General features: G+C 39.7%; 1 protein-coding gene across 8 annotated transcripts in view; it reads right to left on the reverse strand.

The window, feature by feature from the left end:
* DMD (dystrophin) overlaps window positions 1-11,649 on the reverse strand; it is a 994,758-nt gene that overhangs the window by 55,027 nt on the left and 928,082 nt on the right. For all 8 annotated transcript variants that reach the window (XM_044441365.1, XM_044441364.1, XM_044441363.1 and 5 more), the window contains 3 exons: window positions 9,983-10,057; window positions 7,579-7,780; window positions 5,297-5,382 (listed from right to left, as the gene is read on the reverse strand). In XM_044441365.1, coding sequence (XP_044297300.1) covers window positions 5,297-5,382; window positions 7,579-7,780; window positions 9,983-10,057 — 363 coding nt within the window. The remainder of the gene's footprint in view (window positions 1-5,296; window positions 5,383-7,578; window positions 7,781-9,982; window positions 10,058-11,649) is intronic.

Consider the following 11,649-nt stretch of genomic DNA (forward strand, 5'->3'; position numbering starts at 1 on the left):
ATCTTCAGTATCTGGCCTTCTAAAGAGCAGTCAGGGTTGATCTCCTCTAAGACTGACTGGTTTGATCACCTTGCAGTCCAAGGGACTCGCAGGAGTCTCCTCCAGCACCACAATTCAAAGGCATCAATTCTTTGGTGCTCAGCCTTCCTTGTGGTCCAGCTTTCACAGCCATACATTGCAACTGGGAAAACCATAGCCTTGACTATATGCATTTTTGTTGGCAGGGTGATGTCTCTGCTTTTTAGTATGCTGTCTAGATTTGCCATAGCTTTCCTCCCCAGGAGCAAGTGACTTTTAATTTCTTGACTGCAGTCCCCATCTGCAGTGATCTTGGAGCCCAGGAAAATAAAATCTGTCACTGCCTCCATTTCTTTCCCATCTATTTGCCAGGAAGTGAGGCTTAACTCCAAAGCTTTAAAATATTTCAGCAGTATAAAAATACATGGTTATTCCTGCAGATTCTTGAATATTTAATTTTACACATGAACATTTATTGTCTAAGGTGCCAGGTCCAAGGTCAAATGTAGTGTTCAAGGATCAGAGGATGAGGTTACAACTCTGCATCTTCTTCCTAATGGTGTAGGTAGACCTATACCAGTGACTCTCTGAGGCTGGGAAAATAACCAAGGAAGGAGGCGTTAAGGAGGCAGAAAGGGGAGAAGTCTGCAGAGACCAGGACACAAGCTTTTCTGGAGCCTCTCCAGCTTTCTAAATAACACTGTTGCAAGATAGGCAAAAAGGGCCATCTAGCAAAAATACAGAGTGGGAGGCTACTTCTGCCACCCTGCACAAGATGCTTATAAGCCCCCAAGTCTTTGCAATAAGAAGCTTGTTGCTTTAATATATACTATAAGAGTGCTTTCTATTACATGTATAGCCTTGCAAGGAGTTTCTTTGTAGTACAACTTTGGTATAAGGTTATGCAAGTAAATGAATTCATGTTAGAATTATAATATTAGTTTTAGCACAGTGCATTTATATCCCAGCTTTCTTCTTCTTGCAAGGAAACCAAAGGAGCTTGCAAAGTTCTCCTCCTCTACAACTCTTTGAACCAGGCTGAGAGATAGTGACTGGTCCAAAGACTATCACTCCCAATCTCTACACCACAATAGCATCCCCTGGTAATTGCACATGTATCACTTAGTGGTTACCAGTATAAGAACATCACAAGGGGAAAGAGTATGCAGAGTAATTGGCAGCTGTAACAGCAGGTACACGCTATGGGGAATTTCTAAGAAATCCCTCTCTCTCCTGAAGGCCACGAGCTCAAGTCAGTCTAGTTAGATCAAAATGTTTGCAGTTTCTGTATTTTATGATCCAAGGCACTACAGATACTTTTATATGGTGAAATAATTTTTAGAAGTGTCATATAGACCCAGACAGCAAGAAAAAGAGTGTGATGACAGACTAAACTTTAAATGCCCCAAATTCACTTAGATTCAGTTTTTAGAATTAGAAAAATTCATTGTACCCTCCCATGACACTGCATCAACATTAAATGCTTACTAGAAATATAATAATACAAATCTTTTGCACTGAAAACAATCAAGTCTTGTGCAACCTGAGACTCTTCAGTGTGGAGAGTTTATGCCAGGGAAACTTAAATCAGAACAAAATAGTGCTTAAGGTGACACAAAATTCTTTGTCGTATTAAATTCTTTCTGTGGAGTCTGTTCCATTCTGAAGGTTTAAGGCAAATTAGAAAGCACTAGAGACATTCAGGAAGCAACTATACAGTCATCTGAGTGGGATGGTATAATTGGTATCCTGTACTAGCAGGGGGTTGGACTCGACGGCTTTCTTGGCCCCTTCTGACCCAACTATTCTATAATTCTGTGAATCACAATTCTATTTCTTTGTGTTCTTTGTGTTTCTTTTTCAAACTGCAGTAATGCTCAACAGCAAATCACTTTTGAAACCAATGAAGCTTTCAAAAGCAGCTTGTAATATGGCACGTAGGAATGCCATATTACAACATAACAAAAAAGACAGACTTTCCACTGGGCACACCCAAGTCATTGGGCCTGCCTGTAGTAGCAATCTGGATTCAGGTCCATATGTAGAAACCAATCCGGTGTTATTTATTTCACTTTCCTTACCAAAGCTAGAAGCTCATATACAATGAAAGTTTATTGTTGGCCACTAAAACCTAACCAAGATTTTTAAAAAAATGTCATGTGACAGAAACAGGGATTCCCTAATGCTGGCAGGTTGGCTTCATTTGAGCTTGATGGACATCTTGCCCAGTTTTTATCTACTAGCTGAAAGTGAGACAAACAAGACTTTTGCAGAATTTCCTGCAGACTTCTATCTCTTTAGAAGATGTGGTTGCACATTTATTTTAAAATTAAGGAATTTTGTCCAAGTTGCTCTGTTTGCATACATGTATACAACCTGCAATAGAAAACAATAGAATAGGGAGGACAAGAGATCTCTTCAAGAAAATTGAAGATATGAAGAGAACGTTTCATGCAAAGATGGGCATGATAAAGGACCAAAATGGCAGGGACCTAACAGAGGCAGAAGAAATTAAGAAGAGGTGGCAAGATTACACAGAGGAACTATACAAGAAAGAGCTTAACATCCCTGATAACCACGATGGGGTGGTCATTGACCTCGAGTCAGACATCCTGGAATGTGAAGTCAAATGGGCCTTAGGAAGTCTGAGCAACAACAAAGCTAGTGGACGTGACAGTATTCCAGCTGACCTATTCAAAATCTTAAAAGATGATGCAGTAAAAGTGGTACACTCAATATGCCAGCAAATTTGGAAAACTCAACAGTGGCCACAGGATTGGAAAAGTTCAGTTTGGGGTGGCATAAAAATGTTTTAGTAAATAAATAAATAAATAAATAAATTCTGATCCTAAAGAAGGACAATGCCAAAGAATGTTCAAACTACCGCATCACTGCACTCATTTCACATGCTAGCAAAGTGATGCTCAAAATCCTACAAGCTAGGCTCCAGCAAGATGTGGACCGAGAACTATCAGCAGTACAGGCAGGATTTTGAAGAGGGAGAGGAACTAGAGATCAAATTGCCAACATACACTGCATCATGGAGAAAGCTAGGGAGTTCCAGGAAAACATCTACTTCTGCTTCACTGACTATGCTAAAGCCTTTGATTGTGTGGATCACAACAAATTGTGGCAAGTTCTTAAAGAGACTGGAGTACCTGACCATCTTATTTGTCTCTTGAGAAACCTATATGTGGGTCAAGAAGCAACAGTTAGAACTGGGCACGGAACCACTGATTGGTTCAAAATTGAGAAAGGAGTTTGGCAAGGCTGTATATTGTCACCCTGCCTATTTAACTTATATGCAAAGCACATCATGAGAAAGGCGGGGCTAGATGAATCACCAGCTGGAATTAAGACTGCTGGGAGAAATATCAACAACCTCAGATATGCAGATGATACCACTCTCATGGCAGAAAGTGAGGAGCAACTAAAGAGCCTCTTGATGCAGGTGAAGGAGGAGAGTGCAAAAGTTGGCTTGAAACTCAACATTAAGAAAACTAAGATCCAGTCTTCTCACTTCCTGGCAAATAGATGGGGAAGAAATGGAGGCAGTGACAGATTTTATTTTTCCTGGGCTCCAAGATCACTGCAGATGGGGACTGCAGCCAAAAAATTAAAAGAGGCTTGCTCCTTGGGAGGAAAGCTATGGCAAATCTAGATAGCATACTAAAAATCAGAGACATCACCCTGCCAACAAAAGTGCGTATAGTCAAGGCTATGGTTTTCCCAGTTGCAATGTATGGCTACGAAAGTTGAACCATAAGGAAGGCTGAGCGCCAAAGGACTTTGAATTGTGGTGCTGGAGAAGACTCCTGCGAATTTCCTGGACCACAAGGTGATCAAACCGGTCAGTCTTAGAGGAGATCAACCCTGACTGCACTTTAGAAGGCCAGATACTGAAGATGAAACTTAAATACTTTGGCCACCTAATGAGAAGGAAGGTCTCCCTGGAGAAGAGTCTAATGCTGAGAACAATAGATGGCAAAAGAAGAAGGGGATGGCAGAGAATGAAGTGGCTAGATGGAGTCACTGAAGCAGTTGGTGTGAGCTTGAGTGGACTCCGGGGGATGGTGGAAGACAGGAAGGCCTAGAGGAATGTTGTCCATGGGGTCGCGATGAGTCGGACACGAATTCGCGACTAACAACAAGAACAACAATACAACCTGCACAGATCACTCTATTTTGCATAGTTTGAGCAAATCATAATCCAAGCAGCACATGTTTAGGTAAACAGAGGACCATGTGGGGCTTTACTCAGTGTATATAAGTTGCATTTATATAAGTTTCCTTAGCAATTTTTTGAAATGTACAAATCTCAGCCTGTCTCAGAAACACAATTCCACACCCTGTGTCAAATTTTCCCATAGCAAGCTGGCACCAATGCAGGACTGGCAAATAAGAATCCAAGGGACTGAATGTCTTTTTTACCCGCGGACCAGATTCGTCAAACATCACTAATTAGAAGGGGCTCCGACACTAAAATAGTATATATTTTAAATGCCCGAAACAGGCCTTGTGTATTACGTCCTCTCTAATTTCAAATGTCTGAGTTCTGAATATTCACTTTGGTCAGTGGACAACAAAGTTACCAGTGGACCCTGTATCAATATCTTTCTTGGAAAAGGCCAGAAGATTATCAGAAAATTAAGCTGCACAGAATCATCCTGCTAATGCAAAGAGTCCACCATTCATGCAGAAGCATAACATCCAATCCTTTGATTCCTCTTCTCTCACCCAAGCACCTTCACAAGACAACATGCATTAAGCTGCTCACCCTGTACTAGGGCAGTGCTTCTGTACCTGTCACTACACTCTTTAGTCAAATGCCACATTCTTTTGTACTTTCCTTACTAAGGTTCAGTAGGACCCTAGGTTTAGCTTAGGATCCAACATGGACCATAAATGACACAAAGATACCTTTCTGTTTACCCAATATTCAACTGAAGCTTCTAAGAATAACTCTTACAGTCAGGATGGGCAATCTGTGGCAATTTCCATCAAAAACAAGCAGCATAGCAAGTGGTGAGTGTTGACATATTGTTGATATATAGGAAGATTCCCAGATAATGGAATAATAATCACAATCAATTCCCTTAACATTTACAAATAATAAAAAGTACAATACCATGGAAATTATAACCTGTTCATTTGCTTACAAGTGGCAAACAAAGATGAGATTTGCAATACGATATATCAGCAGTGAACCATCACTTGCTGCCTCATTCATAAAATGCAGAAGAAATAGACAAATTGAAATGCATGAAGTATGACTTACATCTGTATTTATCTTCCAGATGTGCTTTACACAGGGAAATTACTCCAGTTTTAAAAGACAGAACCCGGATCCTTCCTGTTCGACCCCTATTGGTATTAAGTCACAGGACAAAGAGGAAAATAATCACCATCACTCAGGCACTGTTTCTAAGTGCAAAAACATTATGACAACCTAAGAATATGAAGGAAATTATTCCTAAAATTTTAGCATGAAATACAACCACAAAAAGGAGAATATAACTGTACAGTAATTTAGCTGTGATTAGATAAGTAAAGTTTCAGGTTTCTCTGTCCATTTTGTATTATTTTCTAAATGTTTGTTTCTTTAGCTTCTCCATATTAGCCATTCAATTCACAATTGCTGAGCTGCAATGCTGACCTGTAGGTTTGAATTTAGCTCTTTAAAATCTTAACAATTTTATTCTATATAACATTTATCCAGTACTGACACTATACCATAGTTGATTCCATGGCTCCACTCATTTCTAATTGCTTAGGGAACCACTTAAGTTCCCACTGTGCTAGTGGTGGGTCCTACTAGCATGCAGGGAGTACTGAATACCCTACCATGTGAAGGTTACTGTAAATAACATAAAATATACAGAAGGGCATAGTAGCATCTTCCTAAAAGTTTTCTTAAATGTTCTTGAACTATGGTTCCCTAATACTTTGAATTGCAGGTGCCACCTTTAATGCAGAACAGATTACTAAATGAGTGGGTGTGAATAAGTACAACATTTCTAGAAAGAATAGCAGAAGAACCAGAAGATCAAAGAAGTCTTGTAACTCACTCAGGGGCCTTCTGGCTAATTATGTAGGATTGAAATCTGATAAATACATAAGTCACAGGCCGAAACTGGGAGTAAGATAGAAAATTTAAGTCACTCCAGTTATTGTCTACCTAACAGATACAAAAAAGAACATAAGAAAAGCAAGAATATAAAAAGATCTTCACTGATCAGACCAAAAACCAGCATTCTGCTTGCCAGTAACCATTATCCAGATGCCTACAAAAATCCTAAGGAAATGTTCCTTTTCCATTGCTACACCTCAGCAAGTTGTACTGAGTGCCAGCCATACTACCTCAGAATCTGAAGGTAGGATGCTCAATATGCTAACATGAAAGCAGAAAATATTAAATACATCATTAAATACATTAACCTGATTTTTAATGATGTAAATAGCTGCCCTAGTGGGAAAGGGGCTCACAATAATTATTAGGATAGTAGCAGGCAGGAGGGGTAAATTTAGTCCTTCCCTCCCTAGCTGCAGTTCAAACAAAAATCACTCCAAATGTCTGTAATCAGTATTATAAAGACAGGTCCAATGGTACACATTTAACATCTTGTCTAGTTTTGCCCTAATATTCCTGACTGCAACCTGCTTATTCTGATTTAAACTTTTCAGTGTACAATTTGCCCTTCAAATGGGGGTCCTTGTAGATAGCTTTTTTTGCGTTTTCAGCTCAAACAAATCAGCTGCACTGAAATGCAAATTTTCATTTATACTAGTCGAATTCAGCATTGTTACTTCTAGAATTCAATCAGTTTTAGTAAACAAGTAATAGCCATCCTCTTTGTCTATAAAATTTCAACAAAAATACAATACATCTAGACCAGATTATAGAAAAGAGCGAATTTCCTGGCATATTTTGCAATGCTAAAGGAGAATACTACTAGAGATATCAGTAGCTCCTTATGCAAAACTATAGTTGGGTGTAATTCTCTTGATTAATACTGAAATATTCATAAGGTCTCAAAATATTTCAGAGTTGTGAACCATGTCTTTAACTTCAGATTTCATTCTGATTAAATTAAAATTAGCTTCTCTAAACTCAAGGTATAATATTTTTTAATGTTTCCCCTGGAAATCTGCTACTTATGTGAAGTCATTCCCTATAAAACCGGCAGTTTTAATCATCTTGAAACACCTTGGTAGTGATAGTGTAAATCAAGCCAATGTGTATTGATAAAAATGTGTAAGAACAGGACAGTGTGCTTATTTAATAAAAGGTATAGAAGTAGGAAAAAACTACCCCAATTTCCTAGGATATCCTATTTATAATGTTCATTTGCCAGTTTCTCATTTCATAAGTCTGAGAACCACACTCAGTTCCAAACCTAACCAAGGGCTTCACTGATTCGGTTAAGAGCAGTCTTTAAGCCATTAGCTGCATTAAACTTGCTCTTTGACCTCCAGCTTGCTAGCTCTGGGCCATTCATTTTTACGGCAAGGACAAAGGTTCATTATAATCAACTCTCACTGAAGCTTCCCCACACGTACGTGTCATAAACATTCAAAAGCCAGTTGAGGCACATATCTACGCAGAGAGGAACATTGACTAGGTTATTGTGCTCTTGCTCCAATCGATCATAAATAGTGGTCAAGCAGTTGATGATCTGAAGTATATCCATTGGCTGGTCATTCTGTTTGAGGTTGTGCTGGTCCAAGGCATCACACGCAGCAGACAGACTCAGAAGATCCACTGTATGAATAATACAAAGAACAGCACTAATAAAGAACAGCTTTAATCTGTGGCAAAAGAGGCATGGTAATTATTTGATAGTTGATGCTGGACTAAGCAGAAGGCTGAAATATCATCTTGAAGACTGAGTTTTCATATTTCATTTGATAATCTCCCACCCATTAATGTCATATTTCTAGGTGAGTTCTTCTTTCGAGAGCATATAAAATGTTGCAAGCATAAAAGCTGTCCCTTGTCCAGCAACTGTCTATTTATCAGCTGTATCTCTAGGGATCATGGAAAGACACTTTTGCTAACACAATTGTACTAGATAAATTGGAAATGCAGTAAAATGCTTTTAACATGGAGCTTAAGGCTGAGTGTCTAGCTCCTATGAGAGAATGAATCAATGATAATTAAGTGAACCCCTCAAGGATTGGGTGTCAGTCTAATTATATATGCATCTACAGATAGACAGAGGTTATTCTCCTTTGGAAGAGCTTTCCATACTAATAAGCGGCAAACCCTGAATGCTTATGATGGTTCTGTTTTAAACTTGCATGAGATGCCACTAAAGTATTCTATAACAAGAACTCCATACTTGTTCCCACATCATACAAAAGTCCCTCTTTTATAGATGCGTGTGTATTAAGGTATTATCTTCAACTATTTAGCTTTGGGCATTTTGGGCATTTTTAAAATATACAGAATATAGATATATGTATTATTCAGTGATCAAAGAACACAGTTGAAGCTGCAGCATAGCACTGAACAACAATTGGTCAGGAAATTTTTAATTTTGTAGCTTTAATGTGTTTGAAGTGTCTTTTCTTGATACCTTAACTCTATACTTCTAAAACATGAAAAGTCCCTTCCTGAGTTGGATTGGCTTGATGAACTCAATATACATTATTTGATACATTTCCACAGACCAAACAGTTCACTGTGGTAGAACAAATATTAGGTTCACAGTGACAATAACCAGGTTTTGATGAAGACACATTGTGGTGCCTGTGGGTACTATGAGGTCGTTGTGTCCTATGGCCCTGTTCAGCGAGGGGTATGTGAAAAACTGATGATGAGTTATGTGAGGACTGTCTGAGGACTGACAGCCCTGAGTGGAGGTTACATATTCAAGATGGGGGATGCATGCTCCACATAACTCACTGTGAGCTATCATGCCCAACTGGCTGTTAGTAAAAGCTGCCCTTTATGAATGCAGGAACCACACACACTTATGAAAGAGCTTTATCATGTTCACCACCACAACTGACACAGCTAACAGGTGATGTGGCAGCTCTTGATTGCTTTATTTTATTAGCTGTGAGACAGATAAGACTGAAATCTATTAAAAGCTCTCTGTGAATGGTCTCTGAACCAATGCTCATTTTTAGCTGATTACTTTCCTCAACATACCCCATAGCACTTCCAAGGAAGCTTTACTGGTAGTCCCATGACCAACAATGGGCCATCAGGTAATGGCATGTAAGCAGGCCTTCTCAATAGTAGCGCTCGCTCTCTGGAGCTCAGGCCCATGTGTGGCTTGGGAAACAGAATCTGCAGCTAACTTTGAACACCGCAAAAACATTTGTTCACTCATTCTTTCCCTGACTTGTAATCAATCATGATACTCTTCCATTTAATTACTGTTTTAATATTTTAAATGTATTTATTGTTTTATACTGTTTTTATACTGCTTTGTCTTGCCTTGTCTGTTTCTTTGTAAACTGCCTAGGATGTCAAACTGTACAGAAGCAGCTTATATAAATGCATATATGCCAGTGAACACATGGAAGAGAGTTGGAATTGCAGCTGTTGGCCTGTCTTCCCAACTCCATGCTTTCAGATATTCTGAATGCATGTATGTTCTCTAGGCACAAATCACCTCTCACAAAAATGGATGTTTCAGGTGGAGGGAATCTGCAGGGGTAGCGCCAGTAGAGATGGGTCTTGAACACATGGGAGTTGCTGCAATCCCAGTTTTCCACCGCTCCACCCAACTTGCCCTACCATGTTCGTCTGAATGCTTGATGGCCATCTGCACAGGGCTACGGACAGCTCCAGTGTCATATCAGTTATTTATTTATTTGAATAGGTTGAAGGCTTCAGCAAATCTCTTCTAATTTAGTGTTAAAATAATGTACTGCTTTTTTAAGAATCTGTATTCCCATGGCTGTCAGTCTAAAGCAAGTTCTGAAAGATGAAAGTTTGCATAATACTCACAACAGAGAGCTTTTTGTAGTCTTCGGAGCTTCATGGCAGTTCTATATGCTGAGAATCTAACATTGTTCAAGTCAGCTAAGATGTGGACAAAAGGAAAAGAAAAAAAAATGTTTTCACCATTGGCCAAGGCTATTAAGCAAAAGCTACATACTATCATTCATTAATTCATCCATAAGCACCATGAAGGCTGTGATTCTGCACCCACATACCTGGCAGCAGGCCCCACTCAACTCAGTAAGATTTTCTTCTGAGCAGACATAGACAGTTCTATAAGGGTCAGTGTTTTTAAAGGAAGAATTAAATACCTTGAAAACATTTTCCTATTAAAACAGGAAAAGGAGTTGCACATTGAGTTCCACTAATTTCAAGGCTGATTCAGTTGCGAAATGACTGGCACAACATGCTACCGCAAAAATACCAAGCTACAATCACTTTAAAAAAAGGGAAGAACTAGGAACAACTTCTTCCTCGCTTTGGTCCTCTTCTTATTGGGACAGAGTTAGGCTGCTGTATTTGGAATGCAAAATTCAAAGGAAGAAAATGAGAGAGACTCCTGCCAAGCTTGGCATGTGAGAACTAAACCCCATGATGCAAGAGAGAACAATGCAGCTTTATAAAGGATGGATGCTAGTGCCACTTTTGCCTAGCTTTGTGCTCTCTCTTGGCAGCACCAAATTCCTCCCAAGCGTTCTGCTTCAATTATATAATAGCCAAGTTTTTAAGGTGACCCTTTGAAATTTTAACTAATAGGAGTATACTAGCATTTCATCTAATTAAACAAAATGTTGGGTTGGAGATAGAATAACATTTTTATTTAAATCTTTCTTCATCTCAATTGATTAATTGATTAATACATTTAAATAAAAACCTGGATTTCTTGGGGGGACCCCAGTGAGCTCTTATGCTTCTGCAGGAGAGTGCATATAGCTTATGGTGTTTTCGTGTTTCCAAGTTTACAGCTACCCTTTATACATGGTTTCTTCTTGCTATATGATTTGGAACCTTTCTGGACAAGAAATTAACTGGGCACTTGTGTAGTCTGTGGGTACATAAGATGCCATCATTTTCCAAGGGCTCTCTTGTATCTTGCAACAATCTGAGTGGGGTTCTTTGAGACTCACCAGGAAAGTCTGGTAGTATTTGTGAATGCCAGCATGAAACCTGTGCATATTAGCACAGTTCTGCTATCCTACTAGATGACCCTACAGCATCACCTAGTGTGTGTGTTGTTGTTGTTGTTGTTGTTGTTAGTTGCAAAGTCATGTCTGACCCATTGCGGCCCCATGGACAACATTCCTCTAGGCCTTCCTGTCCTCCACCATCCCCTGGAGTCCACTGAAGCTCACACCAACTGCTTCAGTGATTCCATCCAGCCACCTCATCCTCTGCCGTCCCCTTCTTCTTTTGCCATCTATTGTTCCCAGCATTAGGCTCTTCTCCGGGGAGTCCTTCCTTCTCATTAGGTGGCCAAAGTATTTGAGTTTCATCTTCAGCATCTGGCCTTCTAAAGAGCAGTCAGGGTTGATCTCCTCTAGGACTGACCGGTTTGATCGCCTTGCGGTCCTAGGGACTCGCAGGAGTCTCCTCCAGCACCACAATTCAAAGGACTGAGGCCTTTGAATTGTGGTGCTGGAGGAGACTCCTGCGAGTCCCTAGGACCGCAAGGC

Source organism: Varanus komodoensis, unplaced genomic scaffold (genome assembly GCF_004798865.1).
Source record: "Varanus komodoensis strain SLA01 unplaced genomic scaffold, ASM479886v1 scaffold4, whole genome shotgun sequence".
Classification (NCBI taxonomy): Eukaryota; Metazoa; Chordata; class Lepidosauria; order Squamata; family Varanidae; genus Varanus; species Varanus komodoensis.